The following is a 10,625-nucleotide window of genomic DNA, read 5'->3' as shown; positions in this document are numbered from 1 at the left end:
GCAGGAATGTCCATCGGGCGTCCGGTGCCAAGAGGAAAATGCATGTACGGAGTACATTAATGTGCTCACCGTAAAATGGAGATTCAATGTGGCTGGGGACTTTAATGACCAGATCCGAGATCCTCGTGGGATTGTTCGATATTGTTCTCCTGGTCTTCCACGATTTACGGGATCAGGCGGTCTCCCCATGGTTCAGCTGTTCTTCTTTCTCTTTTTTCTTTCTTTCCGCGTGGGCACATCACATTCGATGTAACATTGGTGCTCTCATCATTTTGATCACTTTGAGCCCTTTTTTAGAAAATAAGTTAAGTAGAAAAACAGCGAACAATTCTTAAAAAAAAAGGCCCCAAAAAACAAATTTGGCCGAACAAGCCATTATCTAAGGTTTAGCTGTGAATATTCTAATCTTTGATGGTCGAAATTAAGTGTCCACCATAAAATGAGCATGATAGATCATTATCAAGCCTGTGCGAGGTTACACAACATCACATCCTATCTGCAAGGAACCACGAGATCGAGTCTTGCGATAAGAGTCACGTCCCGCGTGTACCCTACGTCCCGAAACTGGTGCGCATACCTTCACTGTTGACTAACTCTCTAGCCTCAATGCCAAGATGCACTTGTCTTCGTCGGGAATTGATCCGGAATATCAATACCATATTGCATTGAACATTTTGAATTTGAACGTGTTGAATTTGATTATTCAGCTGGATGATCTTTTATCCCCCTTCTATCGTGATTATTCAAGTCCCAGTCCATCAGATCTAAATGTCAAGTATAGGCCTTATGATCAAGCGAGCGGACAGCTTCAGTGAGCGGCAATGGGATACTTGGGGGCTTGAGACGGAGAACAGTGAGTGAAGGTATGAAGTCCTATTACGCCCACTTCGCTAGGGCACATTTATCGAACAGAAGCCTTGCTACCGTTTTTGGGAGCTGTAATTATTCATCGTTGTCACTGGTATTGACGTCGGCTCCGCGTTCGATCAAAAGCTTCGCTATAGCCTCGTGGCCGCGTAAAAGAGCCCATTGAAGTGGTGTTTGACCTTCTTTATCGCGGGTGTTGATGTCGGCTCCATGCTCGATCAAAAGCCTCGCTACCGCCTCGTGGCCATTCGATAAAGCGCATAGAAGTGGTGTCCGCCTAAATGTATCGCTGGTGTTGACGTCGGCTCCGCGTTCGATCAAAAGCCTCGCTATAGCCTCGTAGCCATTCGATGAAGCCCATCGAAGCGGTGTCCGTCCATCTTCATCTCTGGTTCTGATATTGGCTCCGTTACCAATCAGAATTCTCGCTACCGCCTCGTGGCCATTCGATAAAGCACATAGAAGCGGTGTTCGTCCATCTTCTTCTCTGGTATTGATGTCGGCTTCCTTTTCGATCAAAAGCTTCACTAGCGCCTCGTGGCCATTCAATGAAGCCCATTGAAGCGGTGTCCATCCTATTTCGTTGCGAGCGTTGGTGTCGGCTCCATGTTCGATCAAAAGCCTCGCTATCGCTTCTTGACCACCCATTAAGGCCAGGTTAAGCGGTGTCAGTCCATATTTTTCGCTGGTATTAACGTCGGCTCCGCGTTCGATCAAAAGCCTCGCTACTGCCTCGTGGCCATTCGATGAAGCCCATTGAAGCGATGTCTGTCCATCTTCTTCTCTGGTATTGACGTCGGCTCCGTTGTCGATCAGAAGTCTCGCTACCGCCTCGTGGCCATTCGATGCAGCGCATTGAAGCGGTGTCCGTCCATCTTCTTGTCTGGTATTGACGTCGGCTCTGTTATCGATCAGAAGTCTCGCTACCGCCTCGTGGCCACTCAGAGCGGCCCGTGAGAGTGGCGTTCGGCCCCCTCTATCCATCTCATTACAGATCGTTCTGTTCTGCAATAGTAATTTGACAATGCCCGCTCGACCGTCTTGGGCAGCCCAAGATAGCGGTGTTCGATTTTCATATTCTTTCAAGTCTTTTCTGTGGTTGAGACCGTCGGTGATGTCGACTCCATCTAAATACCTCGAAGAGGAGTTCAAAAGAGCAGCAACAGCGTCTTTGTTACCATTGGCCAGCCCAGCAAACAGTGGGTAGTTGTATCTCTCCCCAAAAACATGAACCTGCGGATCATCTTTGAACCATGTCCGGATGAGCGCCGGACATCCTTTATCTGCTAGTATATAAAACAAATTCGCACTTGGGGTATATTTGCGATTTCTGAATTTTTCAAAAAGATTGCTGCTGTTGATCCAGCTGGAGATTGGAAAAGAGGTCAGAAATTCATTTTGAGAAACCGCTTTAGCCGCAGCGTTGGCATGGTGGAGGATATTCTGAGTGGCATACTCCAAGAACGGATACTCATTTAAGATTTCGTTCCGGCTGTTAGAGGTGGACTCTGATTGCAGCCTGCTAACAGATGCACAGATCAAGGTTTGATTGTTGTAGAGGTTGCAGCATTGTTTGAGTTTCTCATGGCCTATGCTTTCGCAGTCAAATCCAAGTTCAGGCCATAATTCATATAGGCCCTTGTCTTTGATAAGGAAGTCTCGGACAGATTCATGAATGAATTGAACTGTAGGCCGACTAGATTTGGTGGTCTCGGCAAGTCCCTTTGAAGAGCTAATGACATATCTACTAGCCATATCATCCCCAGTGCCGGCACCTAGGACGGTGACATCTGGAATCTGGCTATCGACCAGCCCCTTCAAAGACAAACCAGACCAGAGAGCATGATGGAACTCCTGTGGCCGCAAAGGGTTCTTGGCGTACAAAATCCAGAGGATGCAAAGCTGGAGAGCTTCCATATCCTCATTATCACGTCTCAAGATATCTTTGAAAAGTTCACTCAGGTCACTGGGTATGTCCGCGAGTCTCCTTCTTAGAGCCATTCCGCCTCGTCGATACTCTTTGTTGAGAATATCGACAACTAAGACGACCCACATGAAAACACCTGCAGCTTTACCGAGTAGTTGTGGTTGCAGCTCTTCGATGAGCGCAGGTTCTTTAATCAAGAGGCGGCTTGTAACGTAGGTTGCCAAGTCTTCTGCATGACCTAATTGATCCTCAAGTGTAAGTCGGAGACCCCGTTGAATGACGATGTGGGGATAGTGTCGACTCGAAAAGCAGATTCGGAACGGGACGCCTTTGGCCGTGGATTCTTCGGCCAGGTCCTCAAAATACTGGACCATGTCCACCACTTGTTGTTCATCACACTCGTCGAGAGCATCGACGAAGCAGGTAAAGGAGCGTTGACCGAGGGCGCAAATCGCATTGGTAAATAGTTCCTTGAGAACATTCAAGGAAGGGCAGTCATTTTGATTCTGAGAAATCAGGTCGAAATCGTCTAAAACAATCTGGAGATCTGAATACCCTTCCAGCAGCTGAAGCAATAATGAACGGTACATTCCTAATATCGTTTTTTCTAAGCATTCACCTCGAGCGTTGAAGAAAAAGGAGGCAGTGATAGCATTCCTGTGACAGGCCTTGACTTTCATGCTGGAGTATGCAAACTTCATGATTGTTGACTTGCCAGCACCGGGCTTGCCACTGATCCATAAAAACCCATGATGTTGCGCCAATCTTGCGGGATCGAGCCATGCTTCGTGACTAGGATGGCTGAGAAACCAGCGACACGTATTTTTCTGTTTTTGTTCAATGGTCGATTTCCGGGTTTCCATCTGTTCGAACTTTAAGGAATTTAACAAGTGCTGCCGGCGCTCGCGTGATGGACACTGAACTGTAGGTCTAGGGTTAGCGGCAGCGAATTGAGATTGTTCCTTAGCATGATATCGTTTCTTACGGGGATCCACCATGGAGACAACGGATGTATTCGGTCTGGTCACAGGCATATCCTCGAGCAATTCCCTTGCGAATGCGGCCGCCGTTGCTGCAGCATATCTTTGCCATTCTTTGTTCTTGTGAGAGTCGGAGTAGTCGCAAATTCCCCGAATTGGGAGACATGGGAGGATGTCCATCAGACCTGCAGTTTCCATCTCAAAACATATGACGTCTAGTTGTTGACCAATGTTGTCCCGAGTTATGCCGTCCCTCATGACTTGGTTCCCTGAGGCAATGGCGCCATAATGGATCACTACTTCGTCCGAGATTCGTCTGCTTCGTGGTACTAGCTTTGAAGTGTCGCATCCGTCACAGCCATCACTTAAAGATTCATGATCATATGTCGCATGAAACAAACGATCTGGTAAAGCCGGGCGACTATATGCGGGCTGTCCTTTTAGGTTCTGCTCTAAAATAGATTGGACTCGGCTAGGACCTAGCTCATGCTTCGAACGAATAGAAGACACAAGCGTGCCAAGTGAGTGATGAAGAATTCTGGATATCGCCGTTCGCCGGAATTGTCCGTCTCCAAGGACTTTCCCAAGATCGCACTGCATCACCCTTGTTCCGACGACAACATCACCCAAACGCACATCAGCCTTGCTTGGCACACCACCGCCAATCCCGACCATCAAACTTGCGCGAATCGCTGGGAAGGTCCGCTTCATGTTCGTCATAACAATGGCCGCGTTGTTTGTTCCATACTGATTTTCTGGTAAACACGCAATAACGACATTGTGTTGAGTGATGTTTCCTAATATGTACGTGTTTCTATCGTCCGCATGGGTAGGCAGGGCCTCGTGGAAATCATCCAGCATGGCTCGGGCTGCTGCCATTTCCATGTGCAGTGCGCAGATCCAGGCGATAGTGTACTGATCGTGTCGTGGGACAGGCAAATTGTCATAGTGGGAGGTCTTGGGCCGCTTGGATAGGTGGAAGTCTCCCGAAATTGGGCCGTAGTTATTACCTATTTGGATCCCATTATTGATCCCATGATAATGTGTTGAATCCATAATGAGTGTAGCTTGTGTTATCCATGGCCTGTGGCGAGGGTGTTTTAGGACTCTTAGCTGAACGCGATGCGCCTTGCTGCATCATCAGGTGACTTCATGGTGCTTAAATAGGATATAAGAACTTGCTAGTATTTCTTTGCCCTTGCAATGTAAGGTTTCCAGACCAGGTTTCTTTTTCTATGAAGTTTTGAAAGCGCAATCTCACAATGTGACTAGTCCTGGTTTTGCATATGAATCGTGAATCGTGTGTTTACACGTGAGATGAGCGAAGACTGTTGCCAGATTAGAATTCCCTTTTTGTTTGATCTGTTTGCATAAGTTAGCTTGAGAATCAAATTGAAGGAATAAAGTGGTGGAACTGATTTCGACAATTGAGACATACGTCCTAGACTAATGCGTTGTATATTATGAAGATTGTCTAAATTTAAAGTCCAATATACCGCAATGATGCCGCGTAAGAATAATTTCCAGTTAGCCGGCGTGATAAGTTCCGACCTTCGCAATATGAGCAATGCTACCCCTCCACGGTCAGACCAGCGTGCCGAAAATGGCCTTCTGCGCTTTCCCACTTTAGGCCAACGACATCAAGGCAACAATGCAGGAAATTATTGAACCATCGATCCGGGTTGTCTTCGTAGGGTGGCCAATTCCGCCGGATGAAAGCCTAGACTCCAGCAAAAAGAAATTCTTCAATGGGATTCAACTCAGGCGAATATAGGGGAATATAACGGGATATAGAGGCAAATATACCAGCTTTACGCCAGCTTGCGTTGGAGCTGGATAAATTGTCTAAGAGTGTAGATGGTTGCACCAGCTTCGGGACGCACTGTAAAGAAAAATTATCATGCCCTTTTGAAATGCAGAAGAGGGATTCGTCTTCGTCACGAACCTGAAAACAAACCTTGGAAGTACCAAATTGAGGAAGTCTGAAAGAGGAAGTCGAAGCGAAATGTTCACTATCGGCTCGCCTTCCCTCTTCATCCAACCCCTCAATCTACATTTCATATCATCTCAATCGAAGTCAAACTCGGCCCAATATACGAATATTCTTGACAAAGTGGATGGTAATCTCTAAACAAAAAAGAAATAAAGCACTGGAAATGCAATGTCCGCTTATTCTCTGCTAGGAAAGTCAGCAACGAGCCTTCGGTTCTGCTTCCAGCTACACAAACCGCCAACATATATAATATCCGTATGACATACAGGGAACATTTCTTCCCTTCAAGATTCTGAGATAATTTACCCAAAATCAAAAGACGAAAGCTAAGCGCATCCATCATGTCCACATTCCGTCTACAAGATAAAGTCGCCATCGTCACCGGATCCTCATCGGGACTGGGACGAGCAATTGCCATCCGCTACGCACAAGAGGGAGCAAAGGTAATCTGCGCAGATCTCACACCAACTGCCAGATCCGTAGAGGAAGCCTCCATCACGACGCATGACTTCATCTTGCAAGCTGGTGGACAGACAGTGTTTGTGCAGACGGATGTCGGGGATGCGGTCGGTATGGAGCGAGTTGTTAGTATCGCTGTCAAACTCTACGGGCGACTAGATATGTAAGTCATGTCCGTAATAGTATGAAAAGCACGATTTAATGTGGATCCATATCATAGCCTTGTCAACAACGCCGGTATCAGTATCGAGGCCCGCACGCCTGCCGTCCTGCATTTGACTGATGAGGCTACGTGGGACACGACGATGCGAGTGAATGCCAAGTCTGTCTTCCTGGGATGCAAATATGCTCTTACACAGATGTTGGCACAAGAGCCGCATTCTTCTGGGGATCGGGGGTGGATTGTTAATATTTCTTCAATTATGGGGATGATTGGGGGGCCCGAGAATCGTGAGTTTGGTACCTTGGCCAATTGAACTTTACTGTACTGATATCAGAATAGCGTCCTATTGTGCGTCAAAAGGTGCTGTGAGTAATCTCACTAGACAGATGGCTTTGGATTATGCACCTCATAACATCCATATTAATGCTATTTGTCCTGGTTGTGAGTGGCTTGTTTGGAAAAAGGGTTTCCCGAAACTGACAAGCAGACAGACACTCAAACTGCTATTTTCAAAGAGACTACGACGAACTTGACTCCTTGGGAGGATCTCAAGCGGCGACACCCTCTGAAGGGTCCTGGCTCTCCGGAGGACATCGCTCGCGTGGCTGTTGTACTAGCTAGTGATGATGCCAATTGGATGACGGGCGTGTGTCTTCCCGTTGACGGTGGATATACGGCCCGTTAGCTACTTGATAGTAATAGTGCGTTCAATTTCGACATTATTGGGCATAAATATCAGCTGAACACGCAATTTTTCATTGAATTTACATACTTGAGCACTGGGATGAGAGAGACATATGGATAACAGAGGATAATCCTCCCAGAAGAAAGAAACCAGCAATTAGCTTCTTCGCAGAGTTCGGGCAACATATTCAGAAGGAGCAGCCACCGCATCTTTTGCAGGCGGTGCCTTTTTCACTTTCCCACTTCCCCACTCATCGCTCTATCTGCATATTCACGAATAAACATCGTGGCCTGCGGATCCCTACTCCTTTCCCCAGGTGTGAACCCAATGGAGTCTATGACCTTGGTCGAAGCACCATGTTCAAGTAAAAGCCTCACCACCTCCAAATTTCTCTTATCAGCAGCCAAGTGCCACGCCCTCTTCCCATCCCCAACTTTAAATCCACCGGAGCCCTATAGTCGAGGAGTACCTGCACGATATCAAACTTCCCCGCCTCAATAACCTCTTGAAACAAAACCTCCTAGTACTTATCATTAGAGTCGAGGATTGCCAAGTCTGCGCCGCTTTCTAAGATAGCTTTGATGGCGGTTGCCGCTGGAGGCTGCTTCGTGTAGAGAGAGGGGCCAGGGGCTTTGTTCGTTATGTCACTCATGCTGGATGGCTGACTCCTTGTTGTGTGGATCAATCAAGATGGGTTTTACTATCCTGGGTTTGTGGGATATGTTCTTAGATATCTCAAGGCTTTTATACTTCTCGGATCTACGGGTCTGTGAAGGAATGAGGCTGTGGTACCCGCGCCCGGGTAGCCTCAAGGCAGTGAGTGCTATTGGATACCATGTTATGATTGGTTCAGGTACGAAAACGCTACCAATAGAGATTAAGCTGATTGCAAGGTGCCCGGACTCGTTAGATATTAGTTGTTTTCGCTGATCTACCGATGCCAAGTAAATACTCTCAAACCAGAGCTTTCAATGAAGATTGATTCTCGGTGGGATTTGAAGCCCTCCAACGCCAGGTGCTGGCTGACGTATAAGCTCGTATAGTTGGCCTCAATGGGCAATAGAATTGATATTTTCTGCCTCAGCACCTCTCTCGAAATGCCCTTCTATTTGCATCTAACACTAATATATTCAAATGGACCTCCCGAGACGACAAGTGAAGCTGCGTAAGAGTATATACTCAGCCTCTCACCCCGAATTAGTGAAAGATGCGCCCGTGAGCCACCGCGTCAAAATGTCAAACGCAACTTCAGGACGATCTTGAGGAACCTACGACTCAAAGATTAGCATCTACCAAGAGTTTATTATTCAGCGATATCACTCACCAAATGACCAGCCCCTTCCACAGTCACGAATGTAAACCGTGATGCTTCTGCCTGACCATCAAATTGCACTCGAACCTCCTTGGCTTTGCCGACCGTCTCATTTTGACCTGTAATGTTCGAAGTCCAAGGGCGAAGCTCTTTGGATGCGAACTCAACTTGTCCTTTCCAGGCAAGCGAGTGAGCCCACCGGAGCGTTCCCGCCGTATTACAGGCCAAGTCGAGATTCCCCTGGTAGGCCAGGAAATGCACACCATTGGCAAGCAAGAAAAGGACCTCATCCGAGGAGAGGGTCATGCCCTCCGGCGTAGTTTTGAAAGCCGCAACGACAGCCTCGGACTCCATGGTATAATTTTTGACTTGCTTGGGTGGGGAGAGGGCATTCCAAACGGCGGGGGAGTTCAAATATTCCATGACATACGCTGCTTCCTGATAGCAAAAATTGTCGACGAAGCAGGGTGCAGTGACTAACAGTTCTACATTAGCTAGGCTGGTAGTACCCGTGGATGGAATTCGCTCACTGTCAAACCGATTGCGACCCCCCTTGTGGCTACTCTCGTCTTCGTACCAGCCTACAATTCCTTTGTAGCAAACACTGCTTGCAGCCTTGCAGATATCCGGGTCAAGGCTGTTGATGCATACATCGTAGACCTCCATGCACCGCGGCATGTTGGTGGCCAGGATGTCGCATCGTGTCTCGTTGAAGACAGGAGTGGAAACGCCAGGATTGGTGGTGCAAAGGGTCTCCCAGTATCCGAAGGTGGTATCTTTGGATGACATGTAGCCATTTCCGACCAAGCATGATTTCAGATTGATTTGTGGCTCTGTGGGGTGTAGCTGGTTTTGAACCAAGATTTCGGCGCCGAGGTAGGGAATGTATTTGCCCTGAAGAGGTCAGTTGGGTGAGCACAGCAAGAGGGAAAAGTCTTACCGCGTATGATTCGCCCGAAATGTGGAAAGGCGTGGAGCGAAGATGAGGGAAGATCTCAGAAGTGAATATTTGCAGGAATCGGTGCATGTCAACTGCAGCTTCGAGAGAATCGCGGGGAACCTCGTGGCCGTCGTCAACATAGGAAAAGCCAACATCAACCGGCTGATCGACATAAAGTAGCGAAGAATTCCTGGACCATCCCCAAGGATTATGGACAGTACCATTGCCATGCTCGTTGATCAAACATGGCCCATTTTCCATAAACAAGCCAAGCATGCTGGAGCCTCCGGGTCCACCATTCATCCACAACGTTAGTGGATCGCCGATCGGATCGTTTTGGCTTTCGAAGAACCAAAAGAATAAGTGCTTGGGTCCAATGTCCAGCCATCCTGTATATTGTGCTGAGCCCGCGGCGCAGATTGACTCATCTTGTCGTCGGATGCGCACTGAGTGGGGGGAATTTGAACTCTGGAAAATGGTGAAGTCCGACGCTAGGGGTTCCGGTCGGAGAACGGTTTGTGAGGCGTGACTCACGGCGCAAAGTGCAGCAAACAAGAGGCTTCGCATTTTTTTGGTAATTATTGACTTCGTGACACCACGTGAAGGAATTGAGGCGGACTTGGGTGGTTTATTTAACAAATTGGAGTTACGTCTGAGCGTTCGGAGTCCGGAGCTCACAGCGGAGTTCGTCCGGTAGCAAACGTGCTAGTCTCAAGAGGCTTGGACTAAAATCCTTCGTTGAATTTGGTTGCCTCACATTCTATGGATCTAGGCAACATCGAGCAACTTTGATGACCGTTATGACGATAAAAAGTCCGGAACGTCGTCGGGCTTTATCTCAAGGATGAATTTGAGGCTGAACTGAATTAAAGCTTAGCCGTTTGCTGAATTGGACCCGCAAAGTCAATCGATAAAAGGGCGAATCTGGCGTTTAATGACCATGTAAGTATGAGCTAATAAGCGAGCCATGAGCAATTGGTTATCAGAACAACCTTAAAAGCCTGAGGTCTTGAGCACATTCGCAAGAACACTTATTCTTTTCTTTTTGCTTCATAGGAAATATATATTGTGCATCGCCCCTGTCCTCCCGCTCGCTATCTCTAGAGCTGGAGATTGAGGAAAGCAAAGTCGAATATCTAGTACCATTGGATTTGAATGGTCTGAGAAGCATCGACGCCGGGCGCCTCGCGCTCGAGAAGCCAAATTTGATTCATTGAGTACCTTAAGTACTCGTAAACCCTGAATTCATCTGACCCTTAATTCTGCAATCTCGTTATCGTGCAGAGGTTGGTGCACAAA

The 10,625-nt window shown here is 47.6% G+C and overlaps 3 protein-coding genes across 3 annotated transcripts; 1 reads left to right on the top strand and 2 right to left on the bottom strand.

Annotated features, from left to right (window-relative positions):
* Positions 1–942: 942 nt before the first annotated feature.
* Positions 943–4,830, bottom strand: N7529_004322 (uncharacterized protein; the record flags this gene model as incomplete). Its single annotated transcript, XM_057239849.1, has 1 exon — positions 943–4,830. One exon carries the CDS (start codon positions 4,828–4,830, stop codon positions 943–945), a length of 3,888 nt encoding a protein of 1,295 aa, XP_057099144.1.
* A 1,278-nt stretch (positions 4,831–6,108) lies between these two features.
* N7529_004321 (SDR family NAD(P)-dependent oxidoreductase) lies at positions 6,109–7,074 on the top strand (the record flags this gene model as incomplete). The annotated part of the gene is made up of 4 exons (XM_057239848.1): positions 6,109–6,389; positions 6,447–6,676; positions 6,729–6,830; positions 6,881–7,074. The coding sequence occupies 4 exons, from the start codon at positions 6,109–6,111 to the stop codon at positions 7,072–7,074; spliced, it is 807 nt and encodes a 268-aa protein (XP_057099143.1).
* A 1,187-nt stretch (positions 7,075–8,261) lies between these two features.
* cp8 (putative carboxypeptidase Y) lies at positions 8,262–9,893 on the bottom strand (the record flags this gene model as incomplete). Its single annotated transcript, XM_057239847.1, has 3 exons — positions 8,262–8,342; positions 8,399–9,280; positions 9,327–9,893. 3 exons carry the CDS (start codon positions 9,891–9,893, stop codon positions 8,262–8,264), a joined length of 1,530 nt encoding a protein of 509 aa, XP_057099142.1.
* Between the last annotated feature and the right edge of the window lie 732 nt (positions 9,894–10,625).

This window comes from Penicillium soppii, assembly GCF_028829465.1.
Source record: "Penicillium soppii strain IBT 18220 chromosome Unknown utg000004l, whole genome shotgun sequence".
In the NCBI taxonomy this organism is placed as follows: Eukaryota; Fungi; Ascomycota; class Eurotiomycetes; order Eurotiales; family Aspergillaceae; genus Penicillium; species Penicillium soppii.
Note: the sequence above shows the minus strand (reverse complement) of the source record. Positions and strands in the feature narration are given on the sequence as shown.